The sequence below is a fragment of the Artemia franciscana genome, chromosome 15 (genome assembly GCF_032884065.1).
Source record: "Artemia franciscana chromosome 15, ASM3288406v1, whole genome shotgun sequence".
NCBI lineage: Eukaryota > Metazoa > Arthropoda > Branchiopoda > Anostraca > Artemiidae > Artemia > Artemia franciscana.
The window spans coordinates 30794653-30813658 of NC_088877.1; the positions used below are offsets into that span (position 1 = coordinate 30794653).

General features: G+C 34.7%; 1 protein-coding gene across 3 annotated transcripts in view; it reads left to right on the forward strand.

Moving 5' to 3' along the window:
- LOC136036337 (THO complex subunit 2-like) overlaps nucleotides 1–19006 on the forward strand; it is a 130478-nt gene that overhangs the window by 69406 nt on the left and 42066 nt on the right. For all 3 annotated transcript variants that reach the window (XR_010619708.1, XM_065718486.1, XM_065718487.1), the window contains 6 exons: nucleotides 409–810; nucleotides 3037–3228; nucleotides 8887–9147; nucleotides 12252–12506; nucleotides 16192–16261; nucleotides 17812–17872. Coding sequence is in view for 2 of the 3 variants with exons in the window: in XM_065718486.1 (XP_065574558.1) it covers nucleotides 409–810; nucleotides 3037–3228; nucleotides 8887–9147; nucleotides 12252–12506; nucleotides 16192–16261; nucleotides 17812–17872 (1241 nt within the window). In the remaining variant the exon portion in view is untranslated. The remainder of the gene's footprint in view (nucleotides 1–408; nucleotides 811–3036; nucleotides 3229–8886; nucleotides 9148–12251; nucleotides 12507–16191; nucleotides 16262–17811; nucleotides 17873–19006) is intronic.

The following is a 19006-nucleotide window of genomic DNA, read 5'->3' on the forward strand; positions in this document are numbered from 1 at the left end:
TAGATTTAAAGGTGTTTTTCGTGTGTAATAGTTGTGATGCTGTATTTTTGTATTGCCTCTGACCATGAAAGCTTTTAGTGTTAATAAATATTGTATCATAGTGGGAGTTTTAAGCTCCACCATCTGAACTAGCTGGTCACATTAGGCGGTATTACATTTGTGTTGCATTGATATATGCAAATAAACGGGTTTCCTCTAAACGAGTTTCAACTACCAATTTGATAATTCAAGATTATTATAAGAGTATTGTTTTGGTTTTTTTAAACACGCTTACAATTGTTTATTATCTATAAAGATTATTGATCATATTAAGATTGTTTTGGACTCTGAGCTTCTGATTAAATGATTAGGATTAAAAAAGTTTTTGATCTAAATAAATTTCTTATTGATTCTTGTATCTTTTTACAGTCAACGTGGGAGAGTACTATGAAAGCAAATAAGAACTTTCGATCAATGTCTCAGTCTGAAAAAGATGATCTCTATCTATCAATAACTACGGATATCATGACTCCCGTAAAACAGCAAATTCAAGCCAGACTGCCATCAAAAGTCCTCGACGAATTTAGTCCACAATTTTTAGCCACATTTTGGACCTTGAGCTACTCTGACTTGTATGTTCCAACAGGAAGCTATTCAAGAGAAAGAGAAAGGGCAAAAAAAGCCGCTAGTGATGTACTCCACTCTTCAGATATGACTGAGGCTAAAAGGAAGAAGGAGAGTGATCGTTTGAATTCTTTGGCAGATAGGCTAGACGCCGAGGGAGTCAAACAAAAGGAACACGTTGAACGGGTTATGGCAAGGCTGAATCACGTAAAATTTAATTATTTAATTATTATTACTTTACTTGTAAGGAACTAAAAGGTTCGTAATAAATAAGTGACAAGCTTACGGCTTCTGGACTTACTGAGAGTAACACTAACAGTGATACATAATATTGATGACCTTGTATTACGGCACTTTTAAATAGTTGTATAAATACTGCTCCATAGTATTTACTTAGTTAGTATTTATTAAGCGATAGGCTCTATTTAACGGGTAATAGAAAAGACATGAGCACTGCCAGGAAGTTTCCCATGATAAGGGAGGAGGGACTGCCAGGTGTTGTTTTACCAGGATTCATTTTGGAACAGTCTTGTTTATACATACATTTATTAATGTTTTTTTTACCCGGTGGAGGAGGTACATCCCTGGTAGTCCTCATTAGTAAAGATATCGGAATAAAAGACTTGTACGAAATGATTTGCGTAGAAAATTGTTTTTACTATTTTATTTATCCTTTTTAAAGTCAAAAACATCCTTATTACCTTAAATCTTAGGCCCGCCCGTAACTCCTGAGGCACCATGGCATCAAGGAGAAGACATCAGTCGTCCCTCAGGTATGTTGCTGAAATGATGTCATCCCCAATCCTTATTAAGCAAGAAATATAGCTATTTTGAATTTCTACAAACACATAAACCTGCTGTAGAAATCTTCTTGCGAACCATGTGTCGTATATTTTTTTAAGCGAGACGCAAAAATAATGTTTATCTTTGAGTTACAAATTTCAGATAACTTGTTTATATATACCTAAGGTTTCTGGAAAAGAGGAAGTGTTAGTTTTGTCAAGGGGGCCATTTGGTGGCTAAGTGTCTGGTCTCCCCGTCTCCTTCTCTATGGGTGCCTTCAAGGATTTCTGCTTACTGTTGATATTCACGTTTTTGATCAAAACGCTTTTGCTACATAATTTTATTTTGTTGTCTTCTGGTGGGGGGGGTGTGTATAGAAACCATTCAATTTTATATGCAACATTGTTATCTGCATCACGATGACCTATTACTTATTATCATACATTTATTTTAACTTAATAATATTTGCAATCTCAGCAATAGCGATGATATATATACCGCTAGTCCTGGCATTTTTTTTTTTAACGTTATAAGTTCCTTGTAAAGAAGTTCAAAAATGATTCGGGGGGGGGGATTCTCCCTATAGAAATATACTACGCGTCAGTTAGTTGCTAGTGAAAAGCTTAAAAGCTGCCGTATCAATACATCTGAATCAGCCAAAAGTGTCTTTCATGACCATCCCCAAAGACTCATGCTAGTGGGACAATAAGTCTTCGAAAATAAAATTTACCCTAGGCAGCCAGAAAATATTAATGAATATCTGCAGCCTAGGAAAAAGCCTATTGTAACTGAAAAATAAAACACGCTTTTTGAGAGAAAACTGTCCTTTGTGGGTAGGAAGGGTAATTATTATTTAGGTTACTCTGGCAGTAAAGTTTATTGGGAAAAGAAATTTTTGAGAATTTTGGAAAAAGACCTCGAAAAGGGTATTTGGTAAAAGCGGGTATTACCATTGAAATTTCCATGTCCTAAAGGCTTTACCTGGATGATTACAACTCCCTTCCTTTGAAAAATCAAGAAAATTTTCTTTTAGTCTGTGTATAAGTGATCTGTAATCTTCCAATTTTTTTTTTCCTGTGCTAACGAGACACTGGGACATCATAGGGAGCTGTTTAAAGGCTCATTTGAAAGCTAATGCTTATATCTACGTGCTTTTATTTTTTAGGGTTATTTACTATGGATTTTTCATGGTGATTTTTTCAGTTTTTCTTCTTCTTGTTTTTTCTTAATTTTTTAATTAGTCTGTTAAACCTAAGTCCTAAGTAAGAAACACAGAAGAGACCATTATAAAATATTTTCTATCCCTCTAAAATTTTCAGTTTTGTTTTTGTTACCTCATTATACGGATGAGTGAAATGGCAATCGAAAAAAAAAAACAACACTAAAGGCACCAAAAAGCAAAATGGATTTGTAATCAGACAGTCCAAGTTAATGTTCTACTACAGTAAATAGTTTCATATTTGACAGAGTCTGATCTTATCTTCTGCATTGTATAATTGCTTAGTTCATTTTATTTTTTTTATTTTTTTATTTTTTTTACTTTGATGGTACAGCCTCAAATATGCCATATGATATTCGTACATTTTTCCTGTGCACCATAATTATTTGAATATCATTGCATTTATTTAATCTTTTCTATTTGATTTTTAGGAAAAACAATCTTGGTTTGATTATGGCTCACTGAACAAGTACAAAACTGAGACTGTGGTCAACATTTTAAGTCAATGTGTGATACCACGATCTTTGCTCTCTGAAGCCGATGCTGCATACTGTGCCAAGCTCCTTGAACTAATTCACCTAATGAAAACTCCTAACTTTGCGTCCCTTATTTGCTTTGATAGAGTAAGACCTCTTTTAGAATTTTTTAATTTTTTTTCCTTTTATATATATATTGTCATGCCAAAAGCCAAAAGGGTCAATACACGAGAAATCGGATTCTCATACCCAATTTGTTAAGTTTTTGAGAAGGGAGGAAGGCTCATTTAAGGAATTTCTTAAAAGGTGTTTTCTCCTCTACACCTTCTGCCTCTTCCGTGGGTAGGTGCGGCTGAAAATATCTGCAACACTTAACCGCCTTCCCCTCATTGAAAGTAAATCGGTCCACCTGTACACTATAATCTCTATATTTTGTTCTCTGTTGTGTAATAACCAGAACCAGGAATGTATATTCTTTGTCCATTTTCTTTTATATCTTTTATAAATGAACAGAATTTTTCTTGAAAATAAGGTAATATATAATGTATTCTGAGAGAAAATAATAAGGAGGGGGGGAATAATTATTCGCCTAGAGTTCGGCTTCTTAAAGCAGCTTATTTGGAGAGCTTGAAGGACGGCAGATGAAATTCGTGGCCAAATCTGTTCAGGAAAATGCTGGATCTTTGTGACCTTTCGGAAATGTGGAGTGAAGGAAAAGGCCAAATGTTTGAGAGTGTTTCACTAAGGAAGGAAGTCCAGCGAACCCTAAATTACCAAGAAATCCATGAATGGCAAGCTCATAAGGACCAATCTATGTCTTTGATATTTTACTCCCAAGCTAAGGACTGTTGGGGGAGGATGTTTACTTTAAATTTGGGTTGAATAAAGAGGATTTGAAGAATTTGTTGTTGGTAAGAAGGGATAGTTTGGATTTAGGCGAGAGAAGGAAATTTTTGGGAAAGTTTAGGCTGGCCCCTACTTTTACCCTATGCATGGATGTGTGAATGAAAACTTATTTAATTATATATCCGAGTGTGAAGAGCTGTCTGAGTTGCGGAATGAATGTTTTGGACGATTGTTTGGGAGTGAATGCTGGTTAATTGAGCGGATGGCTGAGAGGAACCCATGTGCTATTAAACAGTTGTTTAAGTTTCTTCGTTTAGGGATTAAACATAGGGAATCATGTTTGAGGGGATAGCTTGATACGGTTTTTATGATCAGTGTTTGCTGGTTAATATGTTGAACCTGTTGGGTCTATTTCTTTTTTTCTCTTGTTGCTCTCTCTTTTTTTCTTAAAGTTGTATTTTATCCCTGAGCTTTGATTGTAGACTGTATTCTGTGTTGCTATGGCCCGCAGGCTTTTTGCTATAAATCTTGTCTTATATAGATCGCCGCCAAGCAGCCATTTTATCGGCACTATTTTAGCGTTTTTTTTTTTTTTTTTTTTTTTTTTTTTTTTTTTTTTTTTTTTTTTTTTAGGTTGCCAGTTGCCGGTAATTCAGTAATGATACCTTATATATAGAGAATGTAATTTTGCAAAATCTCGGGTGCTGACACTGTACAACAAGAAATACTTCTTGAAATTTATTTGATTTTTATATATGAGAAATTATTCCGATCACATAGCAGATACTAGACGGGAAATCCGAAAAGTTATAATAATAATAGAGAAAACGTTGAAAAAATAGTACACAAAAATCATATAGAAAATAATTGTTATCGCTTTTGAAGGTACAGAACGAATTGCATTCTGAATATAAGTATACGTGACTTAGGTGGCGTTTATGTCAATCAGATTGATTGTTGTACTGAGTGTTTGCAGGTTTTTTGACAGAAGGTCAGGCCCCAGGTGATTTGACGAATCAAGTATCACCTCTTATTGTATCCCTCTTATTCCATCTCTATTCTCATGATTTATTCTTCTTGATTCATAGTCTGGTTGCGTTGGGATTTCAGTTGGATTCAAAGTTTGGCTGGTAACAACTGTAATCGCATCGTAGAGCTGACTAACAGTGTCCCAGGCTGAATGGCGAAACGAATCAGCACCTGACAACAATTTTTTATCTTTTTTGTTACATTTTCCATTAACTCTAGCTTAGGTTTCTTTAGATCCTGTTCTGCATAAGTGAGACTCAATCTTTGAATTTTTTTAAAGTCAAAGCCATGGTTTTGGGAGCTGTTAACTGGTACATTACCTTAGTTATTGCGCTGCTAAGAGTCATATAGGAGGCATTTATCCAGTGGTCCCATTTTCAGAGTATACGTACTTCGTAGTAGGCAGGGAACATGTGTGCCGCTCCTTGAGATTTATTTCAAGATCCTGGTATTTTTGTCCTGAGCTTGTGACTTTGGAGAAAGTATGAATATTAAATATTGTCCTAAAAAAGAACATTAAGTTTTTTTATGTATGTTTTTATTATGTAATTTTTTTTCCAAGAGCTGTGATTTTTTGTAAATGAATGCGCTGAATGGCAGCCCTGGTAGAGATTTGTAGCTCTAATTGGGACAAAATTGTTTAGAATGTATGTCTCAAAGATTATTTGACATGTTTGAATGCATTATATAAACAATTAGGGGCAGAGGAGCGAGAATGAGGAACGGCATCACGTAGGTTTTAGAAGTGTTATCAATTTCTCTTATTGCTAAATAAAAAATGTGACCTACCCTTTGTTTTTTTCTCAGTTGAGATTGGAAAATTGGCCCACGAGAAGAGAATCTAATTTAAAACTAATACTGATTAAATTTTTTTTGACATCTATTAATTACCTCTGAAGAGCTGATACGATATTAGTTTCTTTTCTAAAACTTCGTTCATGAGAAGCGTCATTTTGAAAATTTTAAGGAGCTGATAACTTTTTGGTTTGGCACATCAGAAGGAGGGGGTAAGATTATAGCTTTGTGCAAAATTGAGTTAAGTCCTGATTCGATGTAAAGATGTGGGAAAGTCCCAGCCCCTCTCCCCTTGAATATTTTAGTTGAAAGGTAGACATATCACATCTTATTTGAAGTACCGTGAAAGAACTAATATTAGCCTGTAGTATTGACGATAAATTGACTATGTAATGAAAAGTGCTACTTGAGATTTCAGAATTATACCTCTCATAAACAAGTTATTGTTAAAGAAACTGCTGCTTCAACTCTCAACTCTCAAAGAATTATTTATGGCATTCACAATTAAATTTGATCTGTTTTACTTTAAAAAAGATTCTGCTTGCCCTGGGCCAACTTTCTAAAAATTGAAACGGCTAGTGCCCTTTTCCATATTCGAAAGTGATTGGAGGGCAAATAACCCCCTTCCTACACCCACCATTTCCCCAAACACATTCAATCAAAAGCTTGAGATAACCATTTTGTCCAACGCAGTTGAAAGGTCAGGAAAATATGTATTTGAAAATGACAACCCCCTCCCCCAAAGCCTTCAGGGCAAGGGTTGCATGTTATGCCTTGGGGGCATTTAAGGTTTATGTACAAAGGGTGATCGTATAAATTTTGGAGGGAGTTCATTGGATTGCCAATCAGAAGTTTTAGTGCCCTTTTTGAGATTCAAAGTGATCGGAAGGAGGATCCCCCCCACACACACATACACACCTCGTATTTTCAAGAAATGTGTCTGGTAGAAATTTTGAGATGGTCATGTTGTCCTAGGAGCTTTGAAAAGGGCTCATTTGATTGGCAATTAAAAGGGCTAGTGCCCTTTTTATTGGTTAAAAGTTTTTGGAGGGCAACTAACCCCCTCCCACGCCCATCAATTCCCAAAACACATCTAATCAAAATTTTGAGATAGCCATTTTGTTCAGTGTATCAAAAATTAACATGAGTAGGACTGATAACCTTAATGGCTTCTTAATACCACAACACAATTTGCGCTTTACTGAAAACAAAATACTTTTGAAACGTTTTCATCTTTCTTACTTTCATAAATGAAAAATAATCAAAACCTTAACGAAGAAATGTCAGTATATGCCAATTTAAGTGACAATCCACCGCCATTTGTTTGTTTGTTTTTTTCAGTAAAGCACAAATTGTGATCTGGCCTTGAGAAGGCATAAGGGTAATCAGCCCTACTCATGTTAATTTTTGCTCGTTTTGAGTGTGACTCGGCTATTTATTGTAATTTCTGTTTCTTTTTTAGTTTCGTTTATTTATTGATAGTGATTTGTGGTAGTTATACGCTCGGAAGATTATTTGACTTCATTTTTGCTCATTCTTGGTTTAATGGAGCTCTTTACTTTTATTTGAAAAACTTGTCCAGTGGAAAAAGTTTTTTAATCGACCGCAAGAAGAAATTGTCTCCTGGGAAATCTCAAAAGACTTATTTCGACTCCCGAGTTAAACCATAAAAATGCTGAAATTTTCGGTTTTGGTGCTTTTATTTTGAGTTATCACTTGAACCTGGACGATTACAGTGGCGCAAGTATATTGGAGTGAAATAATCTGTCCTGTTTCTCACTGCCAACAGTTACTAGAATTTGTTAGAAAAATATGAATATTCTTTATTAAATATAATGAAAAAAAATCTAGTTAGATTTAGTAAAGAACAAGTTTTCTCTTGTGTATTATTTTTCTTGCTGTGCATTAGTTTTTGATATGAGTGGTTTGGACAATATGACATCGTGCCTGTCTTTGGTAATATTTCCCATGTATGTGGAACGGCCGTTCTGACTCATATTGTCTTAATAAGGAAGTTTATATTATCAGTTATGTTAGATCAAGGATAGGGGTGTATTTAGTTGGCACTTTTACTTATTGAATGACATAAACAGAGGCAGGAACTGACATTTAGTCTGTAGAAAACATTCGACAGTCTCAAATATTAAAAAGAAATCGAAGATTTTGATTTAAAAACAAATTCATTCCGCAATATTTGAGTTCCTGGTTTTTGCTACTGCCCTATCTTGAAGGATAATTTTGAAAACAAGCACTTTTTGATAGATAAAGTGTTGAAGGGTAAATAGTCCTTAATTTAATTGTTTTTATATTAAGGTGTTCGCGCTGCTGAACATAATTTGCAAAATTTGAGACCCCGAAAATGACACGCCTGAAAAAGGACTAAAATTGAGGTTAATTAATAGGCTCATTTTATTTCTGAATCCTGAATTGGTAAAAAGAATAAACTAGGCAAAAGTAGGAGAAAAAAGGTAAAAAAGAACTAATCAGCAGAAGCAGGAAAAGACGAAAATACTCCTGAGTATTCTAATAATCAATACACCTGACGTGCTCTCCTGAGTATGTAACGCTGGAATGTAAAAACTTAAAACTCGGCCACTGATTCTTTCCTTGTTGTTAGCGTAATTCTTTAAAGAGCATCTTCTTTTTAAGAAAAAACTTGAGTCATTTATCTATTTAGGTTCTATTTATTCACTACTCGTTTTACTGATTTATCCACTTTAAATTTTTTTTTATCTCTATCTTGTCTTCATTGTTGTTTCCTTTTTTTTTTCAATGATTGTTAAAGGCCACCTGACATGCCTATTGTATCATTTTGAATTGAAAATGACAAAAAAGTCTTCTTTTTTTATCTTTAAATTGTCTTGCTAATTTTTTTTTCGTTTTAGTTATCAAATAATTTTAATTAAAAAGTAAAAAATTGAATCAAAATTGACTAATTTTTTCTTCTTCTTTTTCCTATTATTGTTAGGTTTTTTCCCCCATAAATTTTAAGCTTAACAATGAGTGCAGTGTTTTTTTCAATCGTTAACACTATTGTTAATAGTCTTTATCCTTTAATTTTTTATCGTTACGTCAATCATATTTTTAAATATTCGAGTTTTTAGCTTAGTTTATCACAGTTTGTCTCTTTTTCAGTTATTCTGTGATATTACACATACAATCAACTCATGTAGTGAATACGAATGTCGGAGGTTTGGTCGTTTTCTTTTCATGTCTCTGCAAACAGTTATGCGTTGGCATGGGGACAAGGCCGTCTATGAAAGAGAATGTGTATCATATCCAGGATTTGTAACGAAATTTAGGGCTGGCTCACAAAGTGGCTCTGACTCTTCTAGCCATATCGACTTCGAAAACTACAGACATGTTTGCCATAAATGGCACCATAAGATATTTAAGGTACTTAACGTTTCTAATTGCTTTTAGAATATTTTAGCATTAAAAACTTAGTAGGCGAAACATAAGCAAGGTATTTTTCAGGTGGTTTTTTTGTTTTTATTTGTTTGTTTTGGTAGAACGAGAGAATTGATTGGTCATCCAGCAGAATTTGCTTAAATAGTACAACATTTTTAATGTGAACGTGCCTGTTTAATGAATGTATTGGATTTGATAAATGATAATTATTAACACTCTTTCGTAAAGAAGCATAGATTAAAAGGCTGAGTTTCAAAACTTTGAAAAATTGTCAGTTGTCTGGAAAAAATCACGAATTATCTGGGATATTAGAAATTACAGAAACACTTAAAAAAATACTTAGAAGTTTTTTATAACTGTAGAAGCGACAATTCCCAACCCCTCCGTCCTTTTTTTCACTCTTCTTTTTAGCAATTATGAAGAATGTGAATGAATTTAAAATTATTGTGTCAAAACCGTCGAAAATACAGCAAAAATTTAGAGGTCAAATAGGCCTGAAGCCCTTCGTCCTCCGTACGGGCTTGCTTGTATCTATTCAAGTTAAATATAATTTAGGAGTGTTCTCACTTTTATTCAATGTTTGCCTAGTAGTATGAAGTCAGATATCTATTGTCGATTTCATCGGCCATTTTATTATTTTCAATTGTCGTTTCTAATATTTAGAGGAAGAGTCAAATAGAAACAAAATAGAACAAGAGAGAAAACTAGACCCAAAAATAATTTCAACAAAAGAAATTCACCTGAGATTGTTCCTTAACGTAGATTTTAACTGTTACTTTTAAATTTGAATAGTATCTAATTTTTGAGTTGGTTATTATTTCTTAAATTGGGTAATCATTGGCAGCACAATAGCGCTGACTAAGGAAAGAGCGGTGTGGGCACAATGTATTATTTATTTACTTTTTTTAGTTTTAGACCAGGGCACTTCGTATCGAAGGAGTTGTCGTAGAAACTCCAAAAGGGGCTCATTCGATTGGAAATTGAAAGGGCTAGTGCCCTTTTTAATATTTGAAAGTGATTGGAGGGCAACTAACCCCCCTCCTACGCCCACCATTTTCCCGAACACATTCAATCAAAATTTTGAGATAGCTATTTTGTTCAATGTAGTTGAAAGGTCCAGAAATTATGTATTTGAGGATCCCCCCCCCTACAGCCCTCAGGGCAAGGGTTGTAAGTTATGCCATGGGAACATATAAGGTATATATAGAAAGGTTGAGCGCTGGAAGGGGCTCATTGGATTGGTAATCAGAAGTTCTAGTGCTGTTTCTAAAATTGATCGGAGGGCAACTAGCCCCTTCTCCCTCGCCCATCATTTCCCCAAACACATCCAATCAAAATTCTGAGACAGCCATTTATTTCAACGAATTGAGGTCCCCAAATTACGTCTTTGAAGATGGCAACCCTCCCCCTCCCAGAGCCCTCAGGGCAAGGGTTGTAAGTTATGTCTTGGGGGTTTATAAGGTATATATATAGAAAGTGACCGTGTAAACTCCGGAGGGGGCTCATTGGATTGGTAATCAGAAGTTCTAGTACCCTTATTAAGATTCAGAGTGATCGGAGGGTTGGTACCCCCACCTTACACCTCGTATTTTATCGAAATGCATCAGATAGAAAATTTGAGATGTCCATTTGTTTTCGCAGAACCTTGGAAAATAGCTCACTTGATTTGAAATCGAAAGAGGTAGAGCCCTTTTTGATAGTCGAAACTGATTGGAGGGCAACTAACCCCCTCCGATGCCCAGCATTTCCCCAAACTTCCCCAAACAATTCACAAAACACAAAAAATCAAAATTTTGAGATAGTCATTTTGTTCAGCGTAGTTGAAAGGTGTGGAAATTGTGTCTTTGATATAAATACCCCCATACCTTTTTAAGACCAGAACATAATTGGCACTTTACGGGAAAAAAAATACGGTTTAAATGTTTTCATTTTTCTTACTTTCATAAATAAAGAGTTATCAAAACTTTTAAGAGTAAGTATCAGTATATGTCAATTGAACTGACAATCCACGGTCATTTGTTTTAGTGTTGTTGTTTTTTTTTCCAGTAAAGCGCAAATTTTGTTCTGGTCTTGGGAAGGCATGGGGGCTATCAGCCCTACTCATGTTCATTTTGCTCGTTTTGAGTTTGACTTGGCTATTTATTGTAATTTCTGGTCGTTTTCATTTATTTATTGATAGTGATTTATGGTAGTTTTACGCTTGGAAGATTATTTGACTTTATTTGTGCTCGTTCTTGGCTTAATGGAGCTCTACTTTTCTTCGAGAAAACTTTTTTTGTGGAAAAAGTTTTTTTTTTAATTAATTTAATGAATAAAATATTGGAAGATTAATGAATAGGATAGAAAGATTGAAATACACCACCGGATAGAACGGACCTTTATTGCCCTCCCTCAAGTGACATACTAATTTTTTTGCCAATAGATCTAAAGCAGGCTATTGTTTCCGTAAGAATCAAGTAATTGACTCAGAAAAGGAACTTCGCTGAACATATTGATGGCTTAGAGTAGTGCCCCATCAATACTTAATCTACTATAAATGTTTTCTCGGCCCAAATTCTAATGCTAGCAAACCTTAAATGCTAGTAGTTTGCATTTTTTTTTTTGTCTAGATAGTTTTTTTTGCAAGCTCAAGCAAAAAAGAACAAAAAAAAGTCCCTCCCCCTCCCCAAACGTTTCTAATTTAGCTTTACTCCCTGTTCATTATCACTTTCAGGTTTTTTACTGGGTATCTTGGAAAAGAAAAAAAGCACATATTTACGGAAAAGGGCTCTAACTCTCATTAATTTGGGTAGATATATTTTATTTCCTCTACCAAATTTTTCTGAAAGGTAATTTATAACATCGCTTTGTACGGATTTAGTTTTAGCTAGAAGCTGATGGAAAATGTAGACAACTACATTTGTTGTTTTTTTTGTTGTTGTTTTTTTTTTTTTTTTTTTTTTTTTTGTCTAATTTTTTGTATTTAGCTGAAACTAGTTAGGAAGATCCCGAGTTGTACCAGATTTCAATTTGAAAATGACTGTGCTCTTAAGAGTCACCTGTTCCCAGCTTCAATTTCCTTTTCCTCAAAACCTTTTCTTTATTTTCAGGCCATTTTACTTGGTATTGAGTCAAAAATGTATGTTGCAGTCAGAAATTCGCTGATCATTTTGAAAAGCATCCTGGATCAGTTTCCCGTTCAATATCCTTTTTATGTTAATTTGGAGAAAAAGGTTGAAGACCTGAAAAACAGGGAAAAAGGAAAACGGGATGATTTATTTACTCTGAGTCAAAGTTATCTGGGACAACTGAAGCTTAGGAAGCCTTTCATGATTCGCGAGGAAGCATTTCACTACAAACCTAAGGTAGGAGCCATGATGCAAAATCAATTTTCCTGCTCATTTCCAGATATTGTTTGTACTTATATAGAATGGGGAGTGGGATCTATTTTTCCTGTTAATCATGCTCTCCCAAAAGACCTTCTTTCATCTTCACTAGTTTTCATTATCTAATATTTTTTTTTACCCCCTTCGCATCTCAAATGAGTGAAGGGGCTATTTTTATAGGTCTAATATTTTTAGGATTCTTAAAGGTAGTGCTTTTCTGAAAATTCAGCTTGCTTGGGGGTTATTTTTTTGTAGAATTACATTTTTGCGCTAAAAGTTATCGATATCATGGTCGGCGAAAGGCTATTGAGGGCCTTATAAATTGTTTTTTTTTTCTGGTGGCTTCTTATGGAATTTGCTGCTCCTGAAGCAATATGCTGTTTTTTTTTTTTGCTTTCGTATTTTGGGTCAGTAGCAAAAGTCCTAGTTTTTACTACTACTAAGACTCTCTATACCACCAAGCCGCCCAAGGTTAATGCAGCTGCACATGCTCCTCCTACATCCAAATCTATTCAAAGCTTCACTCTTTACCCCCTCCTAAGAGTCTTTAAATTCTGTGGAAGTAGGACCTTAATTCTGGAAAGTGGAAATTTCCTATGAAATTCTTCATTTTGACCTCTTCCCCCTCCCTCTATTTAGGGACAACCTGATTTTCGAACGATCTTTGTCAATCCGGCATCTTTCATTCGCAAAACGTGAAATTATACAAATATAAGGAATTATCTCGAGTCAGTCTAGCTTTGTTGGCATATCTTGCTTTATCTGCGAAACAATAATTTTTGCTTGTTTTAAATTGCAACTTCACTCCTTATTTCTGTTAGAAAAACTTTGTTGCTTATTCTGCTACAAGGAAAATCTATAATATATTCTGTTTTAAAATGGGTATGTATTGAAACAGCTGAACACAGTAGCCTATTGACTATGTAAAAGACAATTTTAGCGCAAGGATTAGTTTCTGGTTTGATGTCCCACCAAACTTAGTGTCACTTACAAGACGACGATTGATCCGTAAAATCAAGATTTATTTCACGTATCCTTCAGGAAGAATTTGGATTGAGAAGTATGTTTAAATATTTTCGCATAATATTAGAACATCTAAATCAACATTGGGCTGTATTTTCTCCGTAAAGAAAACAATATGAAAAATTAGATTTACTAGGCTTTGGGTGACGTAAAGCGTTGCAGCAGCTTGTGGGCTAGAGAAGTGTACACATATTGTTCGGGAACCACTCAAAGTTGTATGTCAAAGAGGGATTACTTATTGTTATATTTATTTATTCGTATTATTTCTTTTTTTGCTGTTTAATAGACATAATAAAGTATTTGTAATGTCTATGTAGAAATCATAGCACTAACAACGTATTAGCATTTTTTTTCTGTGATATTTTTCTGGTTGTCAGGTTACTTTCAAACTTTGTCTTGTTTTTTGCTATTCCACATATGTATGTATGTGTTACAGGATAACACTGTAGGTTTTTAGCTGATGGTGATGATGTCCTAGGGAAGAGTGCTAAGGCTGCAACTAGGAATATTAGTGAAAAAGTTTTAGGTTTAATAGAGAGTAGAAGGGGTTTGTATAAGAATTATCTGAGTGATAGGTCGTATGAAAACAAAAGGAATGTAAAGAAAGTGGAGAAAGCATAAAATATGAACTAAGGAGATGTGAAGTGGAGGGTGGAACATTTTGAGAATGTGCTAAACCGAGATACAGTTGCAGGAAAAGATATAGATGAAAATGAAAAAGTTTGTGATACCTTGGATGTGAAGGAAGATTTGTTTAGTGAGGAAGAATTAGCGACAGTACTAAAAGGATTAAAAAATAATAAGGCCCCAGGTGCTGATAGTATGATTAATGAGTTTCTTAAATATGGTGGCTCTGAGGTTAGGAATAAGCTACTGAAGATTATGAACATGATTTTTGAAAAAGGGGAAGTACCCAATGATTTTAGGAAAACCTTAATTAAACCACTGTATGAGAAAGGTGACAAGAGTGAGTGTCGTAATTATCGAGGCATTAGTCTGGTCTCTGTAGGTAGCAAATTACTGAGTAATATGATACTTTTTAGACTGAGACATGCTGTAGACAAAGTTTTAAGGGAAGAACAATGCGGTTTTAGAAAAGGTAGCGGATGTGTTGGCCATGTTTTCACTCTTAGGTTAATTATTGAGAAGTCCCTTCGTTGTCAAACACCTTTGGTCCTCAGTTTTATCGATTATGAGCAAGTTTTCGATTCTGTTGATAGAACAGCGTTAACAAAGGTCTTGTCGTTATATGGTATACCTGAAAAATACATTAAAGTGATTTGCGCTATGTACGAGAATAATACTGCTGCCGTTAAGGTAGGAAATGAGGTTAACAACTGGTTTTGTACTAAATCAGGAGTTAAGCAGGGTTGTGTTCTATCCCCCTTTATATGGATCATTTTGATGGACTTCGTCTTAAGGAGCACAGGAAAGGCAATTGGAGACCATGGAATCAAATGAGGAGGAAGAACGCTCCTGGACTTAGATTATGCTGATGATTTAAGCATATTAGATGAAAGTGTGAGCAAAATGAATGAATTTTTAGAGGTTTTACGAGTTCAGGGTGCTAAAATAGGCTTGAAAATCAATGTTAAGAAGACTAAGTCACTAAGGCTAGGAATAAGTGAAGATGAACAGGTGACATTAGGTAACGAAAAGATTGATCAGGTTGGGAGCTTCAGTTACCTTGGTAGTATTATTAGTAAAGATGGTTGGAGCAGTGAAGATGTTAAAGGTAGAATAGCTAAGGCCCAGGATGTTTTTTCACAGTTAAAAAAAGTTTGGAAGAATAGAAAGATAAGTCTACAAACCAAGATTAGAATATTGGAAGCTACAGTGATGACAGTGGTCAAATATGGCTCTGAAGCATGGGCACTCCGAAAAGCAGATGAAAATTTACTAGATGTTTTCCAGAGAAATTGCCTACGGATTGTTCTGGGTACCCGGCTGACTGACCGTATTTCAAACAGTAGGTTGTACGGAAAGTGTGGTTCAATCCCACTTTCTGGGGCTATAATGAAAGAAAGGTTGAGATGGCTAGGCCACGTTCTACGGATGAAGGATGACAGATTACCGAAGATTGTCCTTTTTGGCCAACCGTCTGGGGCTACACGGAAAGCAGGTCGTCCTTGTCTGGGTTGGGAGGATGTCATAAATAAAGATTTAAAGGAAATGGGAACTTCCTGGGAGGGTGTAAAGAGGGAGGCTTTAAATAGATTAGGTTGGAGGAGGAGCGTACGTAGCTGTGTTGGCCTCAGACGGCTTGGTGCTGCAGTGAGTTATTAGTAGTAGTAGTAGATTTAAACGCTACAGAACTCCACCTATCAATACTTCAAAATGGTAGCCACTTTGTAAGAAAATTCCATTCAGGTTTGCAAAAAGTATTTCAGTATAATCTAGGCTATACCCAAAACGTCTCTTTTGAAGAATATTTTGAATTTTGAACTATCTGCTAAAATAAGGAGAATGAAAGATTTTGTGTAAAATTCCCCTCAAACTCAAAATAAGAAATCATCTTAAAACCAGAAATTATATGTTACCCTCTTGAATTAAAAAAACAAAACAACACTAGATTTTGTTATTTTAACTTTAGTATTTTTTTTTTGTTTTTGTACCTTATAATGTATTAATCGTGTTTCAGGTTGTCCCTAAAGCAGTACCAACTACTGATGTGGTTACAAATGGTCATCAGTCTCCTATTACTAAAAAAGGTAATATTTTTATTGCTCATTTTCTCACATGTATTTGTTAAACTGTTTTCTATTTTGTACAAGGCTGCCAAGAAAAATCATTTTGTATCCAAAATACAGGGTATTCACAAATAAGAAGCTTTACTAAAGAAAGCAAGAAATACATCTTGTGTCACTTAATCATATTACCCTTGGTAAGTTTAATTCCACTTGTTTTTATCATTCTGATCTTTACTTTTATGGGATTTACCCATTCTTTAAGAATAAATATATTAGCAATTTTTGACCTACTAGATTTGTGGGTTTATCTTTATCATCCTTCTAGGCATTGGGATCGTAAAAAAAGTTGTTCCTGCCGAAAATTATTTGGAAGCTGACTAGGTGGGACAATAGGCTATTCGCAACGATATCAGCACTTGTCGCCTTGCCACGGTTAGATCCGTTTGTTCTGTTAATATTTTTGTTGACCTTCAACTGTGTTTTATGTTGTTCTCCGTCTTTTTTTCTTAGTTTTAATCTCCTATTTATCATTTTGATATAAGTAGGTAATGATAAATATCGTAATTATTGCTGTTATTTAACTACTTTAAGGAACCACGAGATAAGTTGCTGAGATAAGATTTTTTGAACAAATTATTTTCCAATGAAAGCAAAGAGCATTTCTAAATCTTAAAAGGAATATATTATCTTCCTACATATGGGGAAGGGTGAGTGGGGTAGCTGTTCCACTAGGTGCCCGCTTTTTATGCAAATTTTAGCTAATGCTTTATTGACTTATGCGAAACTTCAAGTTTGGAGTTCTTCCCCTTTAATTCAGTTTTTACTCCCTCTGCACGGATAAACTAATCTAATATCGATTTTACCAAAACTATAACTTTGGAAATTCTCATTTACGAAGAGAGAAGATCCCTTCCCTTCCCTCTTTAATTCAATTTTTCATCCATCTACACGGGTAAATTATCCTAATATCGATTTTTATTCTCCACAAATACGATTGTTCCCAAAAATGGAATATGTTCTAAATTTTCAATTTTGAACTACTGGCAAAAAGCTTAACGTCCAGCCCAAACCCACGACCCAGAGAATGAGACTTCATGCTCTGTCATCTGAGGTAGCCTTGTTTGTTAATTGGCTCTAAACCTTTGGTTATTAATATATACGAAAAATTGGTTTCTCTTCGACCGGTTTTCTCAGAGTTACTGACATTACCACATATTGGTGGATATATCTGACTTCATTTATCTTTATTCCTGATCTTTTTCGTGTTCATTTACTTGGTAAAATCTTACACAAAACTCTGGCAAAATTTGTTCGTTTCTATTTCATAAGTCCTGTTTGAAATTAAATTTGAATTTTGTTTCTTCATTTGTTTTTTTATTTATGTATTTGTTCTTAAAAAATATGTTTAAAGTTTAGCATTCTGCAATAAAGAATCTTTCAAATAAGGCTATTAACTATACAAAGTCAAAATAATAATTTACAAACAGCACTAGAACTCCAGTACAAAAACTTACCATACGATTGATGTCAAAATTGACCTGGAGCCTCATCAATATTTATATTTTTTTTAGAACAAGAAGCACCAGCGCTAAGTGGTACCAACGGGAAAGAAGTTACTATAAAGAAGGAGGTGTAAGTTTTCTTTATTATCTACTTCCTTCACATTGCACATTGATTTCTCTTCTTTTGGCTTGGTCAAGTTTATATTTTGGATGAAACTAACACTGATTTCCGGTCTAAAACGGGTTTTACTATAAAATGTGTTTATTTATACCGAAGAAAAGTTGCTGATGCTGTACAATCCTTGTATGAGGGCACAGAAACTAATATAGTAAAAAAGTAAGTGTGTAGAAAAATTGACCTAGAAAAATTGACCAAGGTTTTTTGCACCCTCATACAATGTAAAAAATTTACTAAAACTTTGCCAGGATAACCCTCCTCCTCTCCTCTAGATTTTGTCTTTTTTGACTTGCTTAATCTTTAACGCAAATGTAGCGGGTGAAAAACTCAGGGTTAGATAATTAAAAAGGAAAGATCTTTTGGAGCACCCAAAATTAGAGGCTTGTGAAGTAGGCCTGGTTTACACTGTTATCAGGTTATTTATATTATATAAATGTGTTTAAGTTAGCATAAAAATATAAATAATATAAATAAAAAAACGTAAATACATAAATCAGGAAAGTCTATAACGTTTGTAAAATATAACTGAAGATCAATTTGGATTTTGTACACCATAGTTTAGGGTTGCTATAATTTTGTTTTATGTTGAAAGTAGCATAGCTGTGCGTGCTCCTCATCCACTCCAATCCATTCAAGTTTTTATTCTTTGTCTTCTCCCATTACTCGCACCCCTCTACAACTTAAACCCTTCCTTATAACCCCTTTCAGCCTTTTTAGTTTTTGGGACGACCCCTTAGATTCGGGGACGATTTGCTTTTAGTTTTGCCCGAGATGGATGGTCAAAAAGAACAATCTTTAGCAATATGTCAACCTTCATCCGTAAAACGTGTCTTAGCCGTTTTATCCTTTCTTTCATTATATCTCTAGAAAATTGGATAGGGCCGCATTTTTCATACAGCTTGCTATTTTACATCTGATCGGTCAAACGGGTACCTTCAATTATCTATGGGCAATTCCTCTGGGAAAAATTACCAAAGCCTCTTTTGCCTTTCGAATTTTCTCCGTTTAAGAACCATACTTGACCACTGTCATTACCGTAACATTCAATATTCCAATTTTGGCTCACAGACTTATCTACCTACTCCT